General features: G+C 51.0%; 1 protein-coding gene across 1 annotated transcript; it reads left to right on the top strand.

Moving 5' to 3' along the window:
- Positions 1-1798: 1798 nt before the first annotated feature.
- LOC149281314 (band 4.1-like protein 5) lies at positions 1799-14787 on the top strand. Its single transcript, XM_089499496.1, has 23 exons — positions 1799-1978; positions 4177-4281; positions 5117-5159; positions 5314-5392; positions 5620-5664; positions 5943-5995; positions 6338-6458; positions 6745-6832; positions 7085-7173; positions 7467-7536; positions 7654-7823; positions 8103-8241; positions 8644-8679; positions 9068-9183; positions 11871-12037; positions 12310-12407; positions 12514-12624; positions 12799-12860; positions 13005-13106; positions 13583-13670; positions 14053-14232; positions 14313-14416; positions 14730-14787. The coding sequence occupies exons 1-23, from the start codon at positions 1799-1801 to the stop codon at positions 14785-14787; spliced, it is 2304 nt and encodes a 767-aa protein (XP_089355622.1).
- Positions 14788-15359: the final 572 nt, after the last annotated feature.

Consider the following 15359-nt stretch of genomic DNA (forward strand, 5'->3'; position numbering starts at 1 on the left):
AGTGCGCCGGCCGCTCGTCGGTTGATAGCCGGGGGGCTCTGACGCTTTAGTGACCGTTTTTCTTGTGAATATTTTTGGGTGGGCTTAGTGAATTTCGTTGGTAAATTCTTCGTTTCGGTTTCTTCTGCTGAATAGAATCAGAAATCAAAACTAAGACCTTTTTGTGCCGTCCGGCGACATCACAGTCTGGCGAGACCCCCAAGCCCAAAAATGTGTCAAAAACGCCCCAAAAAATATAAACTCCGATGACTTAAAAAGGTAACAATAAAAGTTTAATTAAAAAGGACAAACAAATGGGTCTGTCCGGCGGATCTGCTCCGATACCCCTGGAGTGACATCCAGCGGCCCCTCGGCCCCCAATAACCTGACTGTGAAATTTATCCAGTTTCTGTTTTCCTTTGGATTTTTCCGGATCACCGACTCGGCCGCTGAACGGATCCGGTTTCCAGCCGGTACCTGTGAAAAAACGTGCGTCCCATGGCTGGGGGGTGCAACTCCCATGATGTTCAGCCGACCGGCACAGAGTAATAAAACTACTGCACTCGGGGATCCCTCTGGAATTGACCCCCCCCTCGCTTGTGAGGCTGAGAATCTGCACCGTAGGTGGGGGCTTTTTGCCTTCTGGCCCCTGAAGGGCCCCAGAAGCCGGGTACGGGGTCCGTGTGCCTGGCGCAGACGGGTAAAGCAAAGAATAAAGAGCAATTCGAAACCAATCGTGTCATAAGAAATTAAATACGGCCCCCCGGCCCTCGCGGCTGGTTACCCGGCTCCTCTGCGGGATCCCCGTGCGCTACAGAAATAACAGAAAAGGCTTATAATAGGAATTATACACTTTTTTCCCCAAAGCCGCGCCTCGCAGTTCCGGTGCCTCTTGACGTCTCTGTAGGAGTGTAAGGGTTAAATAAGCCCCCCCCTGTAGAATGCGTCGGACCCCTTTATCTTTATGTCTTTCTTTTATCTTCCGGATTGTTTCTTTAAATGGAAGACCCCCGGACATTATCTGCGACCTGCTTTCTGTCCCTCGCACGGTTTGGGCATTAATCGCTCGCTTGGCTGAGGTGTCGACGCGATATTAATCAGCCGGAAATGGGGCGTTTACAAAAAAAACGCTACTAATGCTTCGACTCGCATTTACTTTTTCCCCCCCAAAAAATTGAATTTTTGTATAAAATATTTTTTTTAAAAAAACGTAAACTATTTAGTAGGGCAGGAATTTATTAATTTATTAAAATTCTTTTTATTCATTAAAATTTCCGCATCAATGTTTATTTTGGGCCCAGAATGTGATTTTTTATCTGCGTCTGAAAAATGTAAATTTTTGGGGCGTTTAACTAAACGAGGAAATTCTTACCAAATCTGCTCCGCCTGCAGTTTAATGGCCGTAAGAAAAGAAATCCCGTTTCTGTTCGAGATACGAGAACGTTTTTGTGGGGAGTTGTGAAATTCTTCGTGTTTTTTTATTAAGTTGCTTGATTTGGTGAAACCGGTTTGTGCCGTTCTGTTCCGGTCTCCGCTGACGCTTTTACCCGTTCCTCGCGCATTCTGGGAATTCTGAAATAATTCTGGATTCAGTAAAACGTTATATTTTGTCACGTGCGGATGGATCCGTTATTAGCGAATGTGGGTTAATTACATTGTAACGACGTTTTTCGGCGTTGCCGGTTGGTTGTTAACGGCCGTTTTTCTTGTAATTTATTTGAATTTATTACTTTTTAAATGATTGCTGATGGTTTGCGGGTGACTGCAGCCCAGTGAGTCTCACTCGTTCTCACCGTTCTCTTCTCTTTGCAGCCCGAAGATGCTGAGTTTTTTCCGGCGCACGTTGGGGCGCCGGTCGATGCGCCGGTATGCGGAGAAGGAGCGCCTGCGCGAAGCCCAGAGGGCACCGACACACATCCCGGCCGCCGGGGACGCCAAGTCCGTCATCACCTGCCGAGTGTCGCTGCTGGATGGGAGTGATGTCAGCGTGGATCTGCCGGTGAGTGTTACCCGTATTACCGGCAGCGCCTGATTCACTAAAGCTTAAGGAGAAGCTGCAGCGGAATACCTCCTCCGAGGCCCAATATCTCTCGCTGCTGATTGGCTACAGATTCCCCCGTCTCCCCGTAATGTAACTTTGTGTTCTGTAGCTGCTGACTCTGCTCCCAGCGGTGACGGGGTTAATGCCCGCACCTTAGTGGATAAAGCCCGGTTCATTAACCCCGTGAAGCCGGCATCTCGGTGTGTGCGGCGCGCGGTAATCTGTCTTTAGATACCGACCCGTTATATACACGGAATGTGTCGCCAAAACACCCCAACGCATATAAAACGTCCCGCAAATATTCAGTGCCGTGTTTGGGCCGCTGATTTGCCGTCTTTCCTCGCTTTACGGCAGAGCACCTGTTCGCGCATCACCCGGCAGACAGATTACAGAAGCACCTGCGGAGCTCCCACCGTGGGGCGAGAGCTGAGTGCGGGGGAGGTGCAGGGCAATTAAAACAAAAGCCCCCCCACACACACACACACACACCTGATAACAGGTTGCTCTGATTGCTTTGTGTCGGACCCCCGTAATAAACCGGCTGCTTTGATGGAAGATCGGGGGGGGGGGGGGGGGGATCTTGACCTTTAAATGACCCTTTCTCTTTCTTTCTTCCTTATTTGCTTCGTCGAGCGCCCCCCCCCCTCCGCGTCCGGGTACGTCGAGCGCCCCCCCCTCCGCGTCCGGGTACGTCGAGCGGCCCCCCGCGTCCGGGTACGTCGAGCGCTAGACCCCCCCCCCCCCGCGTCTCTTCATTGGGTTGGGTTGTTTTTATTTTTTCTCGAGTGGAAACTGATATGAGAAGTGAGTGTAAGCGACGAGGCGAGGAATGCGAGGAATTCGCAGCTTTATTTATTCGCAGAGTCGCAGGTGAGAAAAGGTAAATATCGAGCAGCGGCCCCCCGATACCTTCTGGGATCTAACTCCGGCCCCCCGATACCTTCCGGGATCTAACTCTGGCCCCCCCCCCCCCCCCCCCCCCCCCCCCGATACCTTCCGGGATCTAACTCCGGCCCCCCCCGATACCTCCCGGAATCGCTGTAGTACCCTCTACCACTTCTGCTGGGAGGCTTTTCCACTTGCCTACCCCTTCTCACAGCTAGCACTGGCTAAAGCTCTGTATAAATTCGTCTCTCCAAATACTGTAATTCTGTCTTTTTTGTTACTAATTCGCTTTAATGCATAGGATTTATTCTGGGGTTTTCTGTTCCGATCTCCTTCTTCTCTCCCAATCGATTTTTATCCCGAGGGCTTGGTGACGGTTTTCATATCGGCTCGGTTTGGACGGCTCTGATTATTAGGAATATTCACCGGTTTGGGGGGGGGGGGGCATACGGAGATTAAACGTGTAACAGACCGCTGAGACCTCCCTCCTCTCCGGCCCTCAGGACAGAATAAATATTTGTGTTGGTGATTTGCGTTGGACGGGGTGGGGAGGAATTCCTCCGGCGCAGCCTCTGCCTCCCGCAGAACAATCTGTTTCTGGGCTCATTAGTGCAACAAAAGGGCTTTTCAGAGGAGCCAAAAAGAGCAGAAACGAGTCCGTCTCCAGTTACGGGGGGGGGGGCGGTATTTGGGGCGCGGCGATCTCTAAAAATAAATATAAAAGATATATATTTTTTATAAAGATCTCCGATCCGGCTGCTGAATTCCAACATCAGCCATTTCCATCTGTTTCTTGTGATTTGTGCCCCCCCCCCTCCCCCAATACTACTTATAAAGGACCTAAAATCTTGCGCTATATATATCTCTCTCTCTTCATCTAGATTGTAAGCTTCTGAGCCAAGCCCTCTTTACCCAACGTACTGGTTTCTCCGTTGGTTCTGGTTCTGTTGGACCCTTTAAATGCAGGGACTGTTAGAACAGAATGTGAGGTTGTTTTTGCCCCACGTGGGCTTTTCTCAGGTGATTTCCCCCCCCCCCCCCCCCGGAGATAAGGGGTCGTGGGAGGGGGGTTATTCAGGGATGTTCTGATTGGACGGTGCCGTCCCAGCGGTAACATTACTTTGTACTTTTTAAACTTCCACAGTTTCTGCCGGGAACGTGTAATCGTCATGTGATACAAAAGCATGCGCCGATAGGCTGTTGCCGTAGAAATGAAAACGATAATTTAATATGAGATCAGAATTTCATTAACCTGTCCTGATTTGTTGCAGAAAAAAGCCAAAGGCCAGGAGCTGTTTGATCAGATTATGTACCATCTGGACCTGATCGAGAAGGATTACTTCGGCCTGCAGTTCATGGATTCGGCCCAAGTGCCTGTAAGTAGTGGATTTCCAGCCGGCTTCTGAGCCGCATCCCAGCAGAGAATATTATTTCTGGGCGGCCCGGGTTCCGCCGGCGGCCCGTGTGGGTTCCCGGGTTCCGCCGGCGGCCCGTGTGGGTTCCCGGGTTCCGCCGGCGGCCCGTGTGGGTTCCCGGGTTCCGCCGGCGGCCCGTGTGGGTTCCCGGGTTCCGCCGGCGGCCCGTGTGGGTTCCCGGGTTCCGCCGGCGGCCCGTGTGGGTTCCCGGGTTCCGCCGGCGGCCCGTGTGGGTTCCCGGGTTCCGGGTTCTGCCTCTCCCCGGCAGCAGAGGGCACTTGGCAGAGGGGGGGTGAAGCTGAGCCGTGTTTTCCTTCATCTCGGAGTCTGTCTTCTTTCATCTCCTCCGCATTCCTCGCCTGGAGGCCGAGCTGCCCCGAGACAGGCACCGAGAGGCACGGATCCCCCCCCCGGGACCTCCGTGACCTCCTTAACCCTGCGTGTACCAGAGACATGCACCGCACGCCGCAGTACCAAGCGCTGCCATCAGAAATCCCCCGAGTACCCAGAGAAGAGGAAGGTGGCCGCCATCATTCATTATATATATTATATATCTTATAACCGCCGCGAATCCTGCCGGTCCGGTCCGAGGCGCCGTTCTGGTGCTCGGTTCTGCGGCTCTGTCGGACCGCTGTCTGCTTTAGACAGAGCCCCACGGGGGGGTTTAAATGTTTAAAGGGACGGGTAACGAGGCGACTGTTTCCGGTTTAATCGGTAATCGGAGGATTTGATCAGAAATGTTTTGCTGAATAATTTATTTTTTGTCTGAAATAATTTGTATTCCTGTATTTTTTAGCACTGGCTGGATAACACCAAGAGCATCAAAAAACAAGTGAAAAGTAAGTGTGTCGGGGGCTTCGCCGGCCCTGGGGGGGTCAGGGAATAAAATGTTTCCTCGGCCCCCAGTCACTGATACTTTGTATGTTTCGTTCCGAAGACGCGTCTAGAAATCTATCTCTGTGTTTCTTCCCGTTCTCTCCCCGCTCGCTGCAGTCGGACCCCCGTACTGTCTGCACCTCCGCGTCAAATTCTACTCCTCGGAACCAAACAACCTTCGGGAAGAGCTGACCCGGTGAGCATGCGCGGCGTCTCTCTGGGGCTTCTGCTTCCCATTTACTCGGAGGAATGCCCAAACCCTCCAGTTACTGCTGGGGAAAGGGTAGTGTATATCGGGAACATCCTCCCAGCAGAAGCAGCAAAGAACGTTGTTGGGATGTGCAGGAACGGAAGGGCATTAAATCCGCTTTACGTGTAGAACATGCGCGATCCTCCGCGTCTGACGCGCCTCTTCTGTTCCAGGTACCTGTTTGTTCAGCAGCTGAAGCAGGACCTCCTGAGCGGGAAGTAAGTGGCGCTGCGATGGAGGCGCACCCCTCTGCAGCGCACCCCCCCCCCCAACGGCGCACCCCCCTGCAGCGCTTCCTATAATCCCAGCAGCCGCTTCCCATAATTCTCTGGGCTCTCGCAGGCTCGTCATACATTGTTTGGTTGGCTGTGCGTGATGGGGCTTGGCTCAGTATGTTCTTTCTCTATAGTAACACCTTCTATACAGGGGGGTTCGGGGGTTAATCGCACGCTGGGGGGTTCGGGGTTAATCGCTGAATGAAATCTTTCCGTTTAAGGCTGGAGTGCCCGTTCGACACGGCGGTGCAGCTGGCGGCTTACATCCTGCAAGGTGAGAAGAGACGGCGGCTTTAACGGCCAATATTAGCTAAACGGCTATCGTAGGGAAAAAAAAGTGAGGGTTAAAAAGTTTTTGGGACCTCAAAAGTCTCTTCCAAGTTGACAAAACACTAAATATCCTGCATGCGCCCCCCCCGGACCCCCTCCCGGGACCCGCTCCCCACAAGCCGGCCGCTCCGATAAGGAGATTGTATTGAAACGAGGTGGGAGTTAAGCCAGTTTAGCGGCGTCTCGATAGACAGGAGGAGGAACTTCTCCCCGGATTAACTCCTTCTGTTCATAAACATTACCCCCCCCCCCCGGGTCGTTTAACCCTTTCCTGCATTTGTTTCAGGGGAGCTGGGCGACTTTGACCCGTCGGAACACGAGCCGGGGCTGGTGTCGGAGTTCCGCTTTGTGCCGACGCAGACGGAGGATCTGGAGCTGGCCGTGTTCCAGAAGTGGAAGGAATTCAGGTGTCTGAACTTCTATGGGGTATCGCGAGGGGCATTAGTGGCAGGTAGAGGAAGGGGACAGGAGAGACGTTTAATAAAGGACAGGAGGGAATTTATTTCAAAGGAGGAGAAAAATTACAACAAGAGATCAGAATCTAACACTAGAGAGTCAGAGGCTGAGATGGAACGGAAGGGAGTTTCTTTACTGAGATGGTGGTGGATAAGTGGAACAGCCTCCCAGCAGAGATGGCTGAGTAGAAGGGAGGAGATCCGCCGGCGGGTTCTATCGTTGCCTTTTTCTCTCCAGGGGACAGACTCCCGGTGAAGCGGAAACCAATTATCTGAACAAAGCCAAGTGGCTGGAGATGTACGGCGTGGACATGCACGTGGTGAAGGTGAGCGACGCCGTCATTAACCCCTTAGCCGCCGGCATTCGCCATTAAACCGGAGCTTTCACGGTGAAAACAAAACCGTTTTCTCATTTTTCTTACGGCATTTTAAGTAACCTTTTGGGTAAAAAAAAAAAAACCAGGAGTGCGCGCCCGTTAGAATCCGTTAGGACTGACAATTACAGTAACTCGTGTTAAGATCTAATAGGAGAGGAGGGCCTCGCTCCCAGGAGCTTACACTCTCTCTGCTTCCGACAGGCTCGCGATGGGAACGATTACCAGCTCGGTCTGACCCCGACCGGCGTCCTGGTTTTTGAAGGCGACACCAAAATCGGACTGTTTTTCTGGTGAGGATCCGTATGAATCATTCTGAGATCTGACTGCGGGGGCCAAAGTGTTAGCTCTTGGGTCCACAGACTACCTTGAGCTTCATTCAGGCTTTTCTGGAAGCGATTTGTGTTTTGCGTGCGCTGTGACCTGTCGCAGCCACCAGCTCCGTGTCGTTTATAGCAGCCACTAGGGGGCAGCGCAGCCCAGCGGGTGGTCTGTACACGCTGCCCCCCCCCCCCCCCCAGCATACGGCCCCCTGGACAGGCTCCGCCAAACCGCAAAGTATTCTATTTATTGTTTTACGTTTCAGGCCCAAAATAACCAGACTGGATTTTAAGAAGAGCAAATTAACTCTGGTGGTCGTGGAGGACGACGAGCAGGTGAGCCGGGGTGGGCTTGGTGCGGACGCTGCCTCTGCTGTGCCTGCGCGGCCCCTGATCCGTGCGGACGCTGCCTCTGCTGTGCCTGCGCGGCCCCTGATCCGCCTCTCTCTGTAGGGGAAGGAGCAGGAACACACCTTCGTCTTTAAGATGGATCACCCCAAGGCCTGCAAACACCTGTGGAAATGCGCCGTCGAGCACCATGCCTTCTTCCGCCTGCGGGGTCCGGTCCAGAAGGGCGCCAGTCGCTCTGGATTCATACGGCTCGGGTCTCGCTTCAGATACAGGTAATCGATCTGATCGGGGGGCCGCGGGACGGACCGCTGTACGCAGGATCTTTTTCACGGTCCTCAGGCTGCCGGGGATTTGATTTTGTTGAAATTATGATATATAATTAGATTATTTTTTTTTTTTATTCATTAAACTTTATCAGCCCAAAATGTTCAGCCGGGGGCCCCTCCACAGCAGTTTGACCCCTTTTGTGGTTCACGCAGAGTTAATCATTAAATGTATTTATTTCTTACTTTCCACTCTTTTTTTTCTTTTTTATTTTTTTCTTGGTTTAGCGGAAAAACTGAATATCAGACGACAAAGTCCAGTAAACCGCGGCGATCTTCGTCCTTCGAGCGCCGGCCCAGCAAACGCTACTCCAGGAGGACTCTGCAGATGAGAGGTACCCCAAAGGCACAAAATATCCATTTCGTTGTGAATTTGAACCCCAAAATAATGGAAGCGGCTCGCCGGTTATACGTATCTATATTATTTCTCGCCCGGTTATATATATAATTTCTCGCCCGCTTTTACTGCATGAAGTCCCTTTTTTTGCCGGTTTATAATTCTCCCTCTCTTTCCCTGACAGGGATGCCGACGAAATTGGAAGCAATGAAGTAAGTTCACAAAACTCGTCCCCTGGGGGGGGCTTTCTTTGCTTTTCTTTTAATGTCACTGAAAGCCTCTTTAGCTTCTGCCAGTGAGTAGAATGGCGGAATTGTTGGGCGTTTGGGGGGTTAAATGTGGTGATGCCGGGTGCCGTCGGTGTACCCGGCGCTGCCAAACGATTTCAATGTTCCTCTTTTTCCATCTTTGTTTCCTTTCTGCAGCGTCCAGAACCATCCGGCCGCCCAGACCAACGGCTCTCAGCAGGTAGGATACAGCGGCGCTGAGGGGTATCAAGGGGCGCTGAGGGGTATTAGTTTTCCCTTCAGCTTTATAACTGTTTCTAATGTGTCTTGGAATATTCCGATGTGTTAAAAGCCTCCGATAAACTGCAGGGAATATAAGGTTTTGTAAAGATGCCGGCGGTTCTCCGGGTTGCCGGCGGTTCTCCGGGTTGCCGGCGGTTCTCCGGGTTGCCGTGAGCGTCGCTTCCACCCGATAACCGACCGCTGCGGCCCCCGGAAATAACTCCCTAAAGAGACAGAATTATTGCGGCCGGCGTTCCGAGGAGTAAAGCGCTCCCGCTGCAAAGTCCGGCTGCGATTCCGACCGAGAGCCGAGCCGTCGGCGTCACCGGCTTCTGTTATCTCCGCAGGTTTGGCCGGCGCGGCCGGCGGTTCCCATGGTTAATAGTTTACCGTCTGGACCCGTCCTCGTGGAAATCGAAAACCTGCCCAAGAGCCCCGGAGCCGGCCAAGGAGACAAGAAATGGTTTGTCCGGCAATCTCTTATAACGATAAAAGGGTTGGAGATCCCCGGCTTCACGACTGATTATACATATTTAATATTTATATTATTTATAGATTTATATTATATATATATATATATATGGAGAGAGATAGAGATTTATATGATATATTAAATTTATATATGAGAGAGAGATTTGTATATTTATGTATTATTTATATATAGATTTTTATATTTATATAGAGAGGGACGAGTCTCGGGAGAATCGGATTATCCGCCTCCTCCGTGTAAATAATGACAGATAATCGAATTTCAGTCACTGAGGCTAAAAATGGTAAATTTTAGTTGAAGAATCCCCGAGATGTTGCTGTTCAGACGATAAACGTTGGCAGATCTCAGCAAACAGTAATAAGGAGAAAAAAAAAATCTCAGGTCTTTGCTAGTCCTGCGCGAGCGGCTCCGGCGGGCGACACGTTTCTAAGTGAACGCGATTTCTGTAGATTGTGGGTTTTGGGGGGATTTCTTCTGTTTGCGCTTCGCTGCTTTACTCTGCAATCAGAACCTCTTCCCTGCGAGGTGATTTGGGTGATTTTGCTGATTTGGGTGATTTTGCTGATTTTGGGTGATTTTGCTGATTTGGGTGATTTTGCTGATTTGGGTGATTTTGCTGATTTGGGTGATTTTGCTGATTTGGGTGATTTTGCTGATTTGGGTGATTTTGCTGATTTGGGTGATTTTGCTGATTTGGGTGATTTTGCTGATTTGGGTGATCTTGCTGATTTGGGTGATTTTGCTGATTTGGGTGATTTTGCTGATTTGGGTGATCTTGCTGATTTGGGTGATTTTGCTTATTGGTGCTTTTGGGTGACGGGACCGGCAGATTCTTTATTCTCTGATCCTCTTTCTCCGGCTCTGCGCATGTCGGCCCCGGAACCCGGTTCGCCCCCCCCCCGGGAATCCTCGCGACCCCCCACACGCCGTCTGGGTCTCTCGTTGCTTCGCTTCTCGTGGTTCTGGGGTCCCTGATTTGCTCCGGAATCTTCTCTCTCTGATCAGCAGCAGCTTCTGGATTTCTGGGGTCTTCGGATCGGCCGCTGCCGGTGATTTCGCTCCTCGCTGCTTCTCAAATGATGTAAATTCTCCCGGAAAACGGGAAAAAACTGCCCTCGATACCCAAAGCTGACTTTATGTAATGCCACAGGAGGGGATTTAATGTAACTCCCGGGTCCAAATTCCCTTCTTGCACCAAAATAAATAAAGTGCACGGCAGACGGTAGAGCGCGGATTTCCACCCAAAACTGATTCTGCTTTTCATTTTTTAATCAAAAAGCTCCTCTTAACCCTTTTTTGGGGCCAGAGAAGTGATTTTTGGGCCGTGTTGATTTATCGTCCTTCTCCCCTTGGCTTTTGGAGGCTCAGAATGTTCCGGAAGACTCTCCAGACCGACCGTTCTCTTTTCTTTTCATGTCCTCCGTACCGACTCCTTGCAGGAACAGCGGCTGGAAATCAGCATCTTCTTCCTCGGACCCCGGGAGACCCCTGGAGATGCGGAAACTGCCCCCCGGGGTCACCATGACCGATCTGTGATCCAGACGCGTAATGGACTTACTGCCGGCAGAACTTTATCTCTCGGATATCGGAGATGCCGCTCAGGGCCGAGGGGGGCCGCCGCCTCCGCCAACGGAGGCCACATTTGGGTTAAAAGGGAACGGAGACGTTTCCTGCCATTTAAAGCCAGTGCGGGGTTAATGGTTCCCCTCCCCCTTCATTCCAGAAACTTCATTTAAACCCCAAATTCTGACTTCTGCGCCGAATAAAAGCAGAGATTTTTGGTATTTTTAGAAGCGGAACGATTCCAGGAGGAAGTATTTTTATGACATCATAGAGCGTATTAAAGCTTTCTAGAATCTGTCGCTGGGTTCCTGTCCGTCTTCTGGATCATTTCTTTTATTTTCTTTGTTTCCTGACCCAGAGAGCCGGGCCGAGCAGAGACGCTTCTTTGTGTTTCCAAAATCGAAAGGAATTTTTTTTTTTTCTAATTTGGAGGTGAAATAATTGCCTGGGGGGGGGGGGGGGGGTATTTCTGTCGGTTCTGGCGCTTCCTGGATTTTTCAGTCTGTAGAACGGCCGCGTCACGCTGTATCTATTGCTTGTTTATTAAAATGTTTAAATGTACAGGAGACTCGTGTGACCTCCTCCTAAAAACTTTAAATCCTTCTAAATAAAAGCATCTGGTGAGCCGTTTGCCGGAGGATCCGGTGCGTTCGGTAAGTGACTTCATGTTAATATCGGAGTTTATTCCCTTCTTTGGGATCTGGATGGGGGCGACTTCCAGCTATGGTGGAAGCCAGAACCTCACTTGTGGTTTTAAACCCCTTTCTGCACTCATTTGGGGCATTTCCAATCTTCATTCCGGTTCCTGCCCTTTCAGGGGACACCGCTATGTTTTTCGCGGGGGGGGGGTTTATCGACATTTCACGTGTAACACGGCACCATCTGGATCACGTGACTTCAGGTCAAACCGTAAAATTAAACACAAGAGGCAGGAGCCCGGGCTTGCGGCAGATAGGCATTTATTAAATGCCCCGCAGTTAATATTTCATTTATTAGGTAGTGGATGCAGAGCGCTACCTCTAAGGGCTGTAAACGCTAAGCACAGCATCTCCCTCGCGGTTCTGCCCCCGCGGCTCACGCTTTTATTCGCTCCGCAGCTTCGTGGGATTATTTGACAGCAAAGACCTGCTGGAGAGCGGCCTCGACGACGTCCTCGCCCCGACGCTCCCGGCTTCCGTCTTGGACGCCACCGGCCTGGGATTATGCAACCCCGGCCTGGAGGAGACTGCAGAGGCTTCGCCAGAGCAAATGGACCCCGCGTCAGGTGCTAATAAAACCAAATCACCCTCTTATACACGTATTCCCAGCCATATGCCTGTCCCGTGTGTGTTTAAATCCTGTCGCCGGATTACTCTCTACCTCTTCTGCTGGAAAGCTCTTCCATGCATCCACAATGCTCAGTCGTTCCTGTTTCCACGCCTGTCCGCGACGCTCCGATGCGGCCGTCTCGCTCCTAAAAGTCAGAGCTGGATCAGGGTGATGAGAGTTGCTCAAATGAAATTATGCGCCGGCTCTTACTTACTTTTTTCCTTTTAGCGTTTGATGACATCACCGCGAAACTGAAGAATCTGGAAGCCGATTGCGCCGCTGCCTGCCCAGTGTGGACAAATAAGAACGTCAACGTGAACAAGCAGGTACTTCCTGTTAACTCTTTCATGCGCCGGCCGCTCCGGTCACGATGAGATTTTTTTGGCAGGAATTTTCTGTTTAAATGCTTTGGTTTTTTTCTTCTCCCCGGAGGACTCGGCGAAGCTGCCAGAGAAAAGTCTCAATAACGCGATGGACGTTTCTCGGGTCTCTGCCGATATAAAGAGCAACATCCTGAAAGCGCAGCTGGAAGCCGGGAAGCAGGTAACGCCGAGATTAACCGCTTCAGCGCCAGAGATCTGGGCCACGGGTAATGCGGAGGGTTAACGGCCCTGTAAATGCGGCTTTTGCACCTGGTTGCGTGATGTGACATCCCCCCCCCCCCCCCCTTTTCTGGTGACACGCGAGATACTTTGTATCCTGATGTTTTTCTTACAGATGCTGAGGGAGGATCTGGTGACAGCGGAGAGAAGTCTCGCTGCGGAGGATCCTGCGCTCAGGTATCGGAGTCTCGTCGCTCTCTCCCCCTTCTGTCTCGCGCGCTACCCCCCCCCCCCCCCATCCTTCTCTCTCCTTAAAGATAAAGAAATACCGATTTGATTTTTTTTTTTTGATTTTTTTTTTTTTCCCCCCTCACTATCTAGGAATCTGACGGCAAAAATCAATAACGGTTCCTTAACGCAATTAACCCCGGAGTGTCCGGACCTGACCGCGTCCCCGGTCCCCGCGCGGAGCTGCTTCCTCGTGTAGGTTTCCTGTCGCGATTTATAAGAAATATTTCCTGTATAATGTATAGATAAATCAGTGACCGGCCCCCTGTATAATGTATAGTTAAGTCAGTGACCGGCCCCTGTATAATGTATAGATAAATCAGTGACCGGCCCCCTGTATAATGTATAGATAAATCAGTGAGCCGGCCCCCTGTATAATGTATAGATAAATCAGTGACCGGCCCCTGTATAATGTATAGATAAATCAGTGACCGGCCCCTGTATAATGTATAGATAAATCAGTGACCCGGCCCCCTGTATAATGTATAGATAAATCAGTGACCGGCCCCTGTATAATGTATAGATAAATCCGTGAGCCGGCCCCCTGTATAATGTATAGGTAAATCAGTGACCAGCCCCCTGTATAATGTATAGATAAATCAGTGACCGGCCCCCTGTATAATGCATAGTTAAATCATATCTGACATTTCTGTGAAATTCTCTCGTCTCAGGAACGTTCTTGCTGAGGAGGTTGTTGTTTCCCGGACTGATCACCCGGTGATTCCGTCAGTTTCCCGCGAAGAGGCTCTTGGTGTTAAGGTGGCTTTTCTTGCTTTTTGTTGGCATTTAATTGGTTTTCGGGTCGGTTTGGCATTTAGCAGAATGATCGGAGCGTTTGGGGAAAGTTCAGTCCCCCGGCGGATATCGGGGCCCCCGGCGGATATCACAGGCGCTCCTCTTAAAACATCCCCCATTCCTGATTACAGAGCAGTTAGAATTTATCAGTCAAGGAACGCGCCGTTTATTCGCGGTGCCCGTCTCCGGCCAAACGCATCTCCCCAACAACCAATCAGAATGTTCTATTCCGTACAGTGAAAATATTTAGATTCGCTGCCATCCAGCGTCCTGTACGGATTGTTGCCGTGGCGATGTGTGTTTCCTCTTAAGGATTCCTTGGAGATTTTTATTATAATTTTTGCAGAATGCGGTCGACGACCTGGACGGCCTCCTGGCTTCTCTCACCGAAAACCTCATCGACCTCACGGACAAACCTCCAGACGACGAGGAATGCGGCCGGGTCTCCAAACCGCAGCCTGAGATATCCTTCCCCCCCGCGCAGCCGCCTTCTTACTCAACCGTCACACCGAGGTGGATTATACCGGTAAGTGTCCCTCGTACCACCTCTGCTGGGTGGTGTGAGCAGAGCACAGGGTGGATGATTCATGTTCTTTGCCTCTACAGACGACCAAGCCATCGGTCGGCCATCTGGCTGGAGACGCTGTGAAGATGTCGAGCGCCGTTGGCGAGACCATCCCTTCTCTGGAAACCCCGGTGGGCAATGGCAGGTGAGTGGGGGGCATTAATACTCGGAACAGAAAGCAACTCGGGGGCCACAGCTGAGGAGAGCCACGCGATCCACGTTAAAAATAAACATTTAGTTCATAGAAACAGACCCTGCCCGCAGATTGGCCCCCGTCTAGTCGCCTGTTTCTCCTGCTGTAAAGACTCGAACCTTAATCAGTCATTGGTCTCGTCTTAGATTCAGAAGCCGTATGTCTATCCCATGCATGTTTAATCCCCTCACTGTATTACCCTCTACCACCTCTGCTGGGAGGCTGTTCCTCTTATCTTTTACACCGTCTCTCTTCTCTTTTAAAGCACCGTGATCTGTGAAGAACCCCCGAGGCTGAAATGTCTGCTCACGACGGAGCTCTGAGTCTCCAAGACCCCGGCTGTCCTCACGTGAGACTCCGGGGGAGAGTCTGATCGCTGTTCTCGGGGCCCTCGGACCTCTGGTTTTAGGAGACTTTGGGGTTTTTTTTTATATACACTGGAGTTTTTTCGTGCTAACCTTCCAAAATGTGATTGTTGAGCGGGACCACACTGAAAAACATTCCATTTTAATTTTTTACCACAAAAAGGCTTTTTCTGATGATTCCTTAGGTACAGAATTGCCTTAACCGGCATCTCCCAACAGCACCAATCCCCCCTCCCTTAACTGGACGGGACATTTCTGAAGCCGGTTTGGGGTTTTATTCCCTCCTCCCCGGTATGAAGGTGAATCGAGACCCAAAATCCTCTCCGCGAATGTTTTTTTTTAATTTTATTCTTAGTTTTTGTGGCTCGTTTGGCTGGACGGACTGAATGAGTGGGGTTTGTTACCGGCGGTTGGTGTTCGGATCTGATCTGAAGTGTCGTTATTTGGGCTGTTTGGGAGCTTTTAAGCGGGGGGGGGGGGTGGCTGTTGGTTGGCGTCACAGCAGAATATTTTTCCTGAAGCCCCCGGCC

This window comes from Sceloporus occidentalis, unplaced genomic scaffold (genome assembly GCF_023333645.1).
Source record: "Sceloporus occidentalis isolate IW3139 unplaced genomic scaffold, rSceOcc1.0.p SCAF_136, whole genome shotgun sequence".
Lineage (NCBI taxonomy): Eukaryota > Metazoa > Chordata > Lepidosauria > Squamata > Phrynosomatidae > Sceloporus > Sceloporus occidentalis.